Source organism: Salvia hispanica, chromosome 6 (assembly GCF_023119035.1).
Source record: "Salvia hispanica cultivar TCC Black 2014 chromosome 6, UniMelb_Shisp_WGS_1.0, whole genome shotgun sequence".
Lineage (NCBI taxonomy): Eukaryota > Viridiplantae > Streptophyta > Magnoliopsida > Lamiales > Lamiaceae > Salvia > Salvia hispanica.
Genome location: NC_062970.1, coordinates 30,510,422 through 30,523,023, shown reverse-complemented (window position 1 = coordinate 30,523,023; position 12,602 = coordinate 30,510,422). Strand labels below are relative to the sequence as shown.

The following is a 12,602-nucleotide window of genomic DNA, read 5'->3' as shown; positions in this document are numbered from 1 at the left end:
GAGGTGTAATATTGATACGCCCGGATTTTGCACTGTTTTAAGGCCATTATTTGGTCCGTTTTTGTCATCAAAATCACTCTACATGTCCATTATTTGCATATTCTATACATTTTGGTATTTTGACGTGTTTTGTGAGAAATGTGCATATTTGAGCCGAAAAGGGGAGTAAAAACGCATAGTCTGGAAATCTACGGAGTCGAGACGGCGACCGGCGACCGCCGCGAAGTTGTACGGCGACCGCCGGCGCCCGGCGGTCAGAGCTATGTGGCGGTCCGCCTCGGAAATTTACGCTAGGAGAAGAGTCTCGCCCGGCGACCGCCGGAGGACATGTGGCGGTCCGCCACCGAAGGGTCAGAGTCTCTGGACTCCAACGCGGCGACCGCCGGCCAAGGTGCGGCGGCCCGCCGGAGAAAGGCGGCGAATCCGACCAGCCCTAGATTTGCTCCAAGATTTACCAAATTTTGAAGATCTTTTCCTTCTATGATGAGGAATAATCTTCCCCTATAAATAGGACCTCAAGCTTCATCAAAAAAAGAGTTTTTTTTCCGACACACAACAAGAACACATTCATAGAGATCAAAAGCTAGAGTACTTCAATTGTGCAAGGAGTTGAAGAAGGATTTCAAGAACATCAAGAACGACAAGGATTCAACCTACGGGTTTTATTTGCTTTAGTTTTATGTTCAAATTGCTTTCCCTTCAATCTATGTTTTTAGTTTATTCAGTCATGTGTAACTAAACTCATAGGATTCTAGGGATGTGTTAGTAGCAAATTTGGTTATACAATTCCGTTTTCTATTTAATATCCGTTTTGTTTTTACTTTGTTTCTTCCCTAAGTTAATCATGATGCTTCATAATTGAGTGACACAATTATGTATGATTCAATACAACTTGCTTCATAACTGTGACAGAGTTTTAGCGAGTTAGATCCACTTAGTAGACACTACAGTTAGCTTCCTTTAAAACGGCACTGTTAATTGAGAGTGAGGATTTTTCAAGGGTCTTAGGAGCTTTTTGGAGTTACGTGTTAGGATTGACAACCCTAATGTTAGTAATCAACGTTTGTATCGCATGAGCATAAGCTAGGTGACTCGTCCTTTCAAAGTACTAACTGTGCTAGGGTATTGTAGTTTGGAATTTGTATAACCATAAAAGCGAAAGCACATCCCTGGAATTCCCCTTATCTCTATACTTTTCTCTCCGTGATTTGCTTGCTTTTAGTTGTTTACTGTTTTTAATATTTACTGTTTTCAAAAAGTTACAAAAAATTCTTGTTTCTCCAGATAGTAATTGAGTTCTAGTAGAAGATAGACACTTTGTGTACATCTTCCCCGTGTTCGATACCCGGTACTAACCTTTTGCTATACTATACCTAGTCTGTATACTTGCAGGTATTTATAGTGCAAATAAAAAGTGCATCAAATATAAAAAAAGCCAAAAATGATAGTACTTCAATGGTACCTGAACTATGTGTTTTTATAGTACTTTTTCCCTATTCATCACAATTTTAAGTCAAAAATGCCCTCAAGACATGGAGGGCATTTTTGGACTTTTATATCTAGGTATTGGATATGCTATTTTCTCTATCTCTCTCTTGAGTATTCTTGAGTATTGAATATGATATTTTCTTATAGTTTTAGTATCTAAAATGATATTTTTCATTTCACTTTTTCAATCACTTTATGTCGTACTACTGTCTTTTTCTCTAAAATTTTTAGAAAGTAAAATATTAAAATAAAAAATATTATAAAATTCTTAAATAAATTAATTATAAAAGTTAAATATAAATATAATTTTAAAATAACTTGTAGCTAACTATAATTTTGATTGTGATTCAATTATTTTTCAATATTAAAAGTTAAAAATTTTGGATGAATTAAAAATTAAATATTAAAAATTAGCTAATTTAATTTTTTTAATTTTTAATATTAAAAAATAATCAAAGCACAATCAGAATTAAATTTAGTTATAAATTGTTTTGATAATTAAATTTATAATTTTAATTTAATGATCAATATATTTAAAAATTTCATAGTAGTATTTTAAATTTTAAATTGTATGATAGTTTAAGAGAAAGAGAGTGAAAAAGGATTTGACATGAAGTGATTGAAAAAATGAAGTAAAAAATATCATTTTAGGTATTCAAACTATAAGAAAAATATCGTATCTAATAATAGGGAGAGATAGGGAAAATATCATATTCAATACCTAGACATGAATGTCCAAAAATGTTCTTCATGCATTGGGGGTATTTTTTTTGCAAAATTGTGAAAAAATACCATAAATGTGATTACACCTTAGTTCAGAGACTACCCATGACATTTTTAAAGTTTAGGTACCGTTTGCGTACAAAACGCATAATCCAGTCACCATCTGCGTAGTTCACTCTTTATAGTAAGTGGGAAGGAAATGAAGGACATTGAATCAGTTGTATAATGTGAGAAACACAAGTTGGTTAGCCCACAATTATTTATGGTTATTGATAGATGCCATAATAATTAAGTAAGAGAGCTTGGTCTATCTCTAATCCTAAATATAGAAATGATATTGATAGTGGGTGGTTAATTCCTTGAGATAAAGACGGAGGATAATAAAGAAATAGAAGGCGAGACGCACGAGTGTCCATTCAGTGGTTTGAGTTGAAAACATGTGACATTATATATATGGAGCTGAGAAAACAAGATGATACATAGATACTGATATTAGAGGATTGAATATGTCGTGGCAAACTTACGTGGATGAGCACTTGATGTGCGATATCGAAGGGCAAGCCGGGCTGAAACTCACTGCGGCGGCCATCCTTGGCCACGACGGCGCTGTGTGGGCCCAGAGCGCCACCTTCCCTCAGGTAAGTATGTGTATGTGTAGATAGATGAATTGATTTTATTGTTACTGAATTGTTTGATAAAAATGCAATGCAGATGAAGCCAGATGAGATAAAAGGGATATTGAACGATTTTGAGGAGCCGGGGACTCTGGCCCCGACCGGTTTGTTCTTTGGGGGAGCGAAGTATATGGTGATTCAAGGAGAGCCGGGCGCGGTGATTCGTGGGAAGAAGGGGTCTGGAGGCATAACTATTAAGAAGTCGGGGCAGGCATTGGTGTTCGGGGTGTACGAGGAGCCGGTCACGCCAGGTCAATGCAACATGGTTGTGGAGAGGCTGGCCGATTACCTTATCGATCAGGGCATGTAGATGTGTCATTGCTCATAAAGGTCTCACTTCACCTTTCCAGGCTTCCTTTCATACTAGAATTTTCTTACTTTTTTCCTCCTTTTCAATACTTACCTTTAATATTCCAATTCTTCTTTTTTCCATGTTGTTACCTTCTCAGAGCGGTCTAATAATTAATATCAATAACGTACACCAAATAGTGCCTTGGCAGTAGCTTATATTTAATTTTGCTGAATATTTAATTTTGGTAGCATGATAGGTTGGAAGGAATCAAATTGAGAGAAGAAAGAAGAATATAGATGATCAGCACTAATTAAACATTTATTGATGGATACACAATTACTGGTACATTTTTGCTGTTGAGTGTCGGAAAGTTAATCAAATCAAGTGCAACGTTGGAGAAGAATCGATCAAAATGTACTAGAAATAGGTCCCAATTAAGGGTGCAACAATTAGAAGAAGATCACCAAGCTAATATAATGTGGTCGTTAATTAATTATAGCATTTGTATCCTTAAACTTTCCGCATCCTAATTTCTATCAAGTTGGAAAGTGAATCAAATCACGAGCAAGGTGGGAGGGAAATCAATTCAACAAAGTTTACTATATAGATTAAATGATTATTTGATTTATGTACAGTGTACGGAATTAATTTCAACATTTAAATAAAATTTTATTATAATTTGATTTGATTAAATGATGAATTAATATTATGTAATTAATTGATTCATAATATATTATACTAATAAATAAGCTTAAAGTTATACTATTAGTCATGTTTTCAATCTTAAAACCAAATACATTATTAAATTTATTTCAAACATAATTTATGCAATCAACTGATTACATAAAATCCAATATAATTTAGTCCTAAATAATGATCATCTTAAGATTCATGAGAAATCACTTATTCACTTACTCAATCACACTATTATAATATACCTAAGAGAATGCCACATATATATGATATATATAAAGATGAATGCGATCATGCGTGCCGGATTAAAGTATTAATGTTCATTTTAGAAGCTGCAAATACTGATTGTATTAAAGTTTAAACACATAGAATAAAAAATTATAGCCAATTTCTATATCTTTAGGTTCATAATCGAGGATGGAGTTCTTTATTTAAAAAAATATATCTACTTCAACTTGATTATTATACCAACAAAGCAGCAACAAATGAAGCCATGATCTGTCTTTCAATACTAACTACCGAACATTTACCTTATGTTTGCGCAAGTTCAATGAATTATACACCACACCGCCTAACTATATAAACATTAAAAAATATTTCTATTTCAAGAAAAATAAATACTACTACTCCTAAGCAAATTTAGATGCGCCGTCATATCCAATGATCCTGGACGTGGAGGAGTCTTTGAAAGAGAATTATAATATATAGAAAATAAATAGGATTTGATAAAAAAATCCAGCTGCAAATACATGTACCAGACCATAATCATAATGCTAAATCGCCAACTTTACGTGATAATCAATATGCTTCAATGAATTTTATTATACTCCTATAAATAATCTTTCTCTGATAAGATTCGATAATGAAATTCAATTGAAGCATATTAATTTGTCATATTAACGTCCCGCGACTAAATTTATTATCACTGAATCCACTTATTATAAAAATTTAAAAATTAATCCATTATTAATAGTTACTTATAAAAAAGTAAAATCTAAGAACTAAGAAACAATCAACATAATTTAATTTAATAATAGATGGGGTAAGATCAATTGAAACATAATAAAAATACAAGAAAACAAATAATTATTAAAATATTTAAGGAACATTCGGAAAAATGATAAACTTGTTGTTTTGTACTCCCTCTATGAGTATGCAAGTATTTCCTTTTCAGTTCCCCTTACGCGAATATACACTTTCTAATTTTACAAACTATTTTCTCTATATTGAGGTGAGACTCATTCTTTACTAATAATACTTTAATTATTTTTCCTTTTTATCTTCCTTTTACTTTACTAATTGTTCATTAAAATTTATGTCCAACAAAGAATGCGTACTCTTGTAGAGGAAGTAATATTTTATTAGTAGATTGGCATGTTTATTGTCGAGTCTCATAGCTTGAATTTTATTTTTGCGTCAATCTCCTATTGGTTATTTCACTAAAAAAAAAATGGATTATTGATTGTTAGCAATCCCTCGGAACTTGGTAATTACCGATGGAAAACAGTATTACTGACGGAATGCCCTCAGTCTACAGCTAAAAAATTTACCGACATGAAAATTAATGACGAAAATTTTCCTTCGACGACACTGTTTACCGATGAAAAAATATGAATTTCTGACGGAAATATCCATTGGTAAAATTGTTGTTTTTTTTGTAGTGTTTTGATGACTTTGTTGAGTTTTGAAGGGAAAAGGACTTAAAATGATGGTTCCTAATTAGTCTCTAAATGATACCAATCTCTTCGTCTTCAAAAGAGCTTCGTGTGGTTATCTTCTACCTCAATTGGAATTGTGTAGGGAAAATTATGCTTATTTTACGAAGACGTGCAGTCCAAAGAGACTATGAGGGTATGAGTATTTGTTAATGTACGAAGAAATTGAAGGAATTGTGAGTAGTTAGTTGATAGAACAGAGCTGCAAAGAATTTTGTATTAATACACTGTACACACTACTTTTAAGGGCATCCGCATCGCGTCTCGATGCGGGCTTTATCTCATTTCGGAGAGACGAGACCGCATCGAGACGGAGATGCGGGATGCGTCTCGTCTCGACGAGACGAGCCATCTCGTCGCGTTTCACGCGAGGAAGAGGCCGGCCTCGAGCTGGCGAGCCACGCGCGTGCTGGCGGATGGCGTGACGCCCACTCGCCGGTCCGCGAGTGGGCGTCGGAATTACGACGTCATAAATTTATTTTTTTTTCAAAAAAATTCGAAAATTCGATTTTTTTTTGGTAATTTGTAATTTGTAATTTGTAATTATGTATTTTTAATTATGTATTTTTTAATTATGTATTTTTTAATTTTTTAGACTTTTAAATTGTAATTTTATTTTATTTAATGAAGTGTGTTTTTATTAATTGAATTTGTTGAAATTAAAAATAAAAAATAAAATTGAATGAATAGTTAAGGGATGAGATGGTTAAGAGATGGGGAATGCAAGTGTTGTCTCTTAGTTAAGAAATGTGATGAAAAATATAGTAGGGCCCATGAATAGTGAAGAGATGAGAAAGTTAAGAGACAGATAAGAGACAGGGATACGGATAACCTAATTTCTATTAATTTTTATCAATAAAAAATTTAATTAAAGTACTCCTAGTATTTTTACTCCGTATGGGAGAGAAAGAGAGAGAAAAAGGGGACACTTAATCGCATCACTAGTCATAGAATTTTGGGAATCATCATTTCCGACGTCGAATCCGAAAATGGATCCCTGCCCATTCGTTCGACTGATAGTGGAATCAGTATCCCTCAAACTCCCCTCCTCTAAGGCCGGAACATGCTACGCCAAGCTCAAACTCCACAACTTCCCTTCACAAATCCTCTCCCTTCCCCGCTCCTCCTACTCCACATTCCACCTCGACACCGACGCCCTCCGCCTCTTCTCCAAAAAGCCCCTCACCACCCTCAAAATCTCCGTCTTTTCCGGCCCCGCGGCCTGCTCCTGCGGCGTCGTCACCGGTAACCTAATCGGCACCCTCAAATTATGCCTTAACCTCACTAACGTCCGCTCCAGGACCTGCATTTATCACACCGGCTGGATGAACCTCGACGACGCCGAGCCGGCGGCCAGGCTGCACCTCGCTGTCCGGTCCGAACCCGATCCACGCTTCGTGTTTCAGTTCGGAGGCGAACCCGAGTGCAGCCCGGTTGTTTTCCAGATTCAGGAGAATATAAGACAGCCGGTTTTCAGCTGCAAGTTCACCGCCGACCGGAGTCACAGGTCACGGTAAGTCTCTCTTGCGCCGGGCCTACATCATTTCTAAATTTCTGCATTTTTTAATGTGTGGTGCTTTTTTCCTTTCCTGTTGTTGAATGAAATGTAACACCTAATTTTTATCATTATTATGGATGACCAATCGGCTTTCAGTTTCACCTTCAACCTTTTTGATTTGTTTCCGGAAATTTCGGTAGTTAGTAAGTAAGTAAAAGTAGTGTATGATTGAACATCTTTTATTTACTACAAACTTTGAGTATATTTTTACAGAGGATGGGCGCAAACATTTAGCGAGAGGGGAGGAAGAAGAGAGAGAAAAGGGTGGATGATAACAGTGTACGATCTCTCGGGCTCGGCGGTTGCCGCAGCATCGATGGTGACCCCATTCGTGCCGTCACCGGGGTCGGACCGCGTGTGCCGTTCAAACCCGGGCGCGTGGCTGATCCTCTGCCCCAACGGCGTCTCCATCAGCAGCTGGAAGCCGTGGGGGCGGCTCGAGGCGTGGCGGGAGAGCGGCCTGGGCTACAAGTTCGAGCTGATGACCAACTCGGGGCTCGCCACCGGAATCCCCATCGCCCAAGGAAGCTTGAGCGTTAGAAAGGGGGGGAGTTTCTGCATTGAAAGCTTGAGAAAAGGGGCCAATATTCGAGGGTTCGTGATGGGGTCGAGCGTCCAAGGAGAGGGGAAGACGAGCAAGCCGCTGGTGCAAGTTAGCGTGCACCACGTGGGGCGCGCCGCCCTCTTCGTTGCGCTAGCTGCTGCTGTGGACCTCAGCATGGATGCTTGCAGATTGTTTTCCACCAAATTGAGGAAGGAATTCAGCCACGACCACCAACAACTGTGAGGAACATCTGCTCTGCTTCTCCATGCTATGGAAATATTTTGGAGGTATAAACATATTTGAAGTGTACAATAGCATATCCATGTCCATGTCAAATTACAATCAAATATTTGATCCTTTGTTAACATGCATAATAAATTTGCAGTACATGGATCAGAGAGTTACTAATTGATCAGATCACCCATCTACCCATTTGGTCCAACCACCCAGGCCTCACACTTATCAAACTGTATTCAATTATTGAATTGAAGTCCCAAATAATTGATCTAGGCAGGTGAGATTATATCATCTACGCAATCTTATCACAACACACATTAAACAAATCAATTATCATCGCATAAAATAATCCAAATTTCAAACATTTCGATGCCATGACATTTATTCTATCTTCTCTCCCGGAGAGTGTTTTTTGTTTATCGGGGAGAAGGAATGCAAAGATATTCATATTTGAAAAGCCCTTGAATCTAGTTTCACAAGTCAATTGAATGCTAAGTAAGAATAAAAAGGATACATTTATACACATAATAAAAATGCAACTTTTAACTTTTAATCAAGATTTTCACGCTATTACACCAACACTCTCAAAATTTAAGGCCATCTTCAAAAATGGTTATAAAAGCTTCCATTCTATTCCTCGGTAGCGAAGTTCCGACCACCAAACCGCCTTCAGAATCCAGCGAATTACACAACGACATCGTATACTTCTCCTCATCCATTGACAAAACCTCCAACCTCCTCGCCTTTCCCCATCCAAAATCAGCATTCGACAAATCGAATTTCGGCGAACCGGAAACTCCAAACGTACTCAACCTCGCCAATTTCGACATCTCAGATAACCAACTATCCAAATCTCCCAAAAAAATCTCTTTATTATTCACTCGGTTCTTGATCAAATCCGCAATCGCCTCTGCCGCCGCCACAAATCCTTCCTCCGCCACCAACTTCTTATGCTCCACCGTCGCAGCCCCGCCGCCCAAGCAATTCCCGAAGTAATTCACCGGCACTGGCGGGTCAACTAGCGCGTTCGGCCGCCCCCTTCCGTCCGCCGGCAAGAGGAGCACCTCGGTCGCATCCTCGTCTGCCCCCTCCCCGGCGGCGGCCGCGGATTTCACCACGACACTCCACGTGTACGCCACCGTGACGGCGAAAGTAGAGATGTAAACTAGGCCGGGTTTTTTCGACATAACAATATCCTTGAGTTTTTTAATATCGGACTGATGGAGTCTGAACGCGCCCCTGACTCGGTTAGTAGGCACAGGCGAACTTGACAGAGTCAAAGGTATATTCCTCATATTACTCCATAAATTTTCGCTTATGCCCTTGATATCTCCAAATACAGATCTATCAAAGAGCGGTGGCGATGAGCAGTTTAGAAACCATTCGTCCCCGCCGCTTTGATTCGTCTCGGCCCAGGCCGAGAAGAATCGGAACACGGACCTCGCATCGCCGAGGCAGTGGTGATTGCTCACCCCGACGCAGATGCCGCGCCCGGGGAAGAGCGTAACCTGGAGGGCGATGAGAGGGGCAATTTTGTAATTTTCCTCCTCGACAAACGGCGGCATTCGCGGGGTGAAATCGTAAAACTGATCGGAGTCTCGAGCGTGGCTTCCGGTGACTTCATCGAAGTCGCAGAGGGAGACGGCGATCGTGAGGGGAGCGGCGTCGCCGGGGACGTAGCGGATGAAGGGGCGGGATTTTTCGGTGTCGAGAGGGAAGAGGAGGTTGCCGGCGACGGGGGTAAAGTGTTGGAGGGTGCGAGAGAGAGAGTGTTTGAGGTTTGGAACGATGGTGGAGGAGAATTCGGCCTCGGTGCAAGGGTGGTTGTAGAAGATGAGGCGGCGGATGGGGTGGAAAGGCAGCCACACGATGTCGAAGAAGCATAGGGGAAGGGTTAGCTCGGCGGTGGAGCCCGGTGGAGGAGGGATGCCGGTGATTTCGAGCACGGTGGTGGACATGGCGAAAAAGTTTTGGTCAATTATTGGGCTTGGTATTATTTTTCGGGTGGTATCTATGTCTATACATATAGATAGTTAGATTTTGTGTTCACATTCACTTAGATATTTCCTCCATACCAAAATAATAAACACATTTCATTTTCTGCGCACGTTAGAAAAAATAATATTAAAGGAGTAGTTAAAGTGAAAAAATAGTAAAGTAAGAGAAAATAATATAGAGAAAGTCTTATGTACAATATTTTCTCTCTTACTTTACTTTTTCTCTACTTTAAATATTTATAATTATTTTTTCAAAATGAGTGCACAAAATGAAATATTTCTATTACTACGTAATGGATGGAGTATATAATTACCACTGGTTAACTTGACACGAATTTTAAAAAATATAATGAACAATAAGTAAATAAAGTTAGTTGAATGTAGATATTACTTTTATATATTAATTTTATAATAAAATGATGCGGTTGGAATGATGAATGCAGAATTCATTATTAAAATTAGTTTAGAGTAAAAGTGTAGATTAATTGGAGACCGACGGAAAAAAGGAATTTGTGTCGATTAATGGCGAGTAGAGATTTCGGTAACGTTGTGCGTTCACATTTGTAAATTTTTGGTGTAGTAGATTCTATAGTTTGACTATGAGATGCAATATTTATTTTGGACATTTACGATTTTTGGATTTATGTAATCATTATAAATTATAATGTATTACTCCATAACAGGAAGGTCTTCTCTTCGTTCATTCATACTTGAATTATTATTTTTTACTTCAGAAAATTTCTTTATACTGAGTCATATTTATACACAATAATAATTAAATTCCATTTTTTCAAAATTTATTACTTTATTTATTTACTTTTCCACTTTATAGGGCATATAATAATTAAATTCTATTTTTTCAAAATTTATTTACTTTATTTATTTACTTTTCCACTTTATAGGGCATGCAGTTTTTAATAGTAAGTCAAATGGAGTCATCGTCAAATGGTCAAGATTGAATTATACCGGCCACCTCCATCATTCTAGAGATAAGAAAGATGCACTATTTTATTCAAAGATATTTGCCACACACAATAATAATTAAATTCCATTTTTCCAAAATTTAATTACTTTATTTATTTACTTTTTCATTTTATAGGGCTTGCTGTTTTTAATAGTAAGTCAAATGGAGTGATCATCAAATGGTCAAGATTGAATTATACCGGCCATCTCCATCATTCTAGAAGATAATTATAAGATGCACTATTTTATTCAAAAATATATGCCACAAACAATGTTTGCGTCTGAGATTATTTCATTGTACTTCCTCGATTATTTCATTGTACTTCCTCTTCTCTCGTTGCTTACACTTTTGCTTTTCAACTCGTCACAAATTCCTTATACTATTTATAGTTTAAATTAGAATTAATGCATTTAATTAATATATTAGATTAAGTTAAGAGCCTCCTTTATTAAGTGATGTCTCATTACACTTAAAATTTTACACTAAAAAATCAATCCCAAATTTACGACTTAAAATAAAAAGTGCGAGTAATATGGGACGGAAGGAGTACATTACTAAAACTCAGTCACATAAAATTTCATAATTGATGGAGCTTTGTATGAAGTGGTTTCAGTTGAGGATGAGTTAATATTTGAATTAAATTCCAAATCTAATGTAGTTGGAAGTGGTGATGGAGCTAATAAATTTGACAAATTATATTAAGGGTATGTGACACACTCATTGTTTAGGATGGTTTTAGAGGTGTTTAACCCATGTTTTGTTGAATTAAGGTGTTCATAATAGGTTTTCACCCATATAGTCGTTGATTTGATGAAATAATGAGTTTGTTGGGATTCTGAAGTAAAAACAGGTTAAAACGAGCAAATGGATGATTCCAGGGACTTCGCCCGATCGGGCGTTTTGAAGCGCAGTGAATTCCAGAGAGAAAACCCGTTCAGGCTTTTCGCATCCGACAAAAAGCCCGATCGGGCGTTTTTGGCTGGCATCGCGATACTCCCGGATTGCCCGATCGGGCGTTCCTCATAGTTCTGATAAGGCTAATTTCATGCATCGGTATGTGCAAAGTAATGTTATAATTTGCTGGGTCTAACACGTTTCCTAAGCCAGGTGTGTGAAGAAAATGGCTAGATCGAGGAAGTTATGGAGGAGATGGTCTAGCAGGAAAATGGAACGAAATGAGCAGGAATTACGAGGAAATTGGCGTGATAAAGGGAGTCTACAGCTGAGGGCAACAAAGTCATTATCAATACCTCGCTGGACCCACTAAAATGCCTATAAATAGAGAGGAGCATGCAGTCGTAATGGAGGGAGTTTTTTACTCTTCTTAGCTCATACATTTACACACACACTTGGGAAAAATTCTGGGGATAATCGTGATAGGGGGGGGTGTACTTTCTAAAGATCTTGAGTTTGGTAACACCATTCTAGTGAGGGCTAAGATACAATTGTTTTAATTTCAACTGTTTTTTGCTAGCGTTTCCAATTGTCGAACTTCACTTTTGGGAGTCGACTTTGATGTTGATGATGTTTAACTGCTTATCGCTCATGGATCTGAGTTTAGCTGAAGTTGGTTTTGGCGTGTGAAAGAAACAGTAGTAGTTGATAGACTTGTTTTTTTTCCTTTGTTTTCTATTTCACTTCGTCTAGGTATGCAGATCTGTTAAGTTCTTCGTTATTTATGCATAGATTTGATTTCAAGTTAGTAGCCCTGTTTTTG

At 37.6% G+C, this 12,602-nt stretch overlaps 3 protein-coding genes across 4 annotated transcripts; 2 read left to right on the top strand and 1 right to left on the bottom strand.

Moving 5' to 3' along the window:
• Positions 1–2,703: 2,703 nt before the first annotated feature.
• On the top strand, positions 2,704–3,371 carry LOC125192763 (profilin-3-like). Its single transcript, XM_048090405.1, has 2 exons — positions 2,704–2,849; positions 2,923–3,371. The coding sequence occupies exons 1-2, from the start codon at positions 2,718–2,720 to the stop codon at positions 3,193–3,195; spliced, it is 405 nt and encodes a 134-aa protein (XP_047946362.1). The 5' UTR covers positions 2,704–2,717; the 3' UTR covers positions 3,196–3,371.
• A 3,123-nt stretch (positions 3,372–6,494) lies between these two features.
• LOC125196220 lies at positions 6,495–10,031 on the top strand. Of its 2 annotated transcripts, XR_007171838.1 has the most exons (4): positions 6,495–7,098; positions 7,357–7,974; positions 8,073–9,171; positions 9,267–10,031. XR_007171838.1 is itself a non-coding variant. In XM_048094644.1 (3 exons), exons 1-2 carry the CDS (start codon positions 6,575–6,577, stop codon positions 7,928–7,930), a joined length of 1,098 nt encoding a protein of 365 aa, XP_047950601.1. In that variant the 5' UTR covers positions 6,495–6,574; the 3' UTR covers positions 7,931–7,974; positions 8,073–10,031. The 2 variants fall into 2 exon arrangements, 1 of the variants encoding a protein (XP_047950601.1); XM_048094644.1 differs by having other exon boundaries at positions 8,073–10,031.
• Positions 8,393–9,882, bottom strand: LOC125196218 (malonyl-coenzyme:anthocyanin 5-O-glucoside-6'''-O-malonyltransferase-like). Its single transcript, XM_048094643.1, has one exon. The coding sequence runs from the start codon at positions 9,880–9,882 to the stop codon at positions 8,509–8,511; it is 1,374 nt and encodes a 457-aa protein (XP_047950600.1). The 3' UTR covers positions 8,393–8,508.
• Positions 10,032–12,602: the final 2,571 nt, after the last annotated feature.

What these genes read in the sequence shown, in the direction of transcription:
- LOC125196218 (XM_048094643.1), bottom strand. Translation starts at nt 9,882, where the DNA reads ATGTCCACCACCGTGCTCGAAATCACCGGCATCCCTCCTCCACCGGGC.
- LOC125192763 (XM_048090405.1), top strand. Translation starts at nt 2,718, where the DNA reads ATGTCGTGGCAAACTTACGTGGATGAGCACTTGATGTGCGATATCGAA. An exon ending in AGAGCGCCACCTTCCCTCAG is followed by an intron (nt 2,850 to 2,922) that starts GTAAGTATGTGT and finishes AATGCAATGCAG; the next exon opens with ATGAAGCCAGATGAGATAAA.
- LOC125196220 (XM_048094644.1), top strand. Translation starts at nt 6,575, where the DNA reads ATGGATCCCTGCCCATTCGTTCGACTGATAGTGGAATCAGTATCCCTC. An exon ending in GACCGGAGTCACAGGTCACG is followed by an intron (nt 7,099 to 7,356) that starts GTAAGTCTCTCT and finishes ATATTTTTACAG; the next exon opens with AGGATGGGCGCAAACATTTA.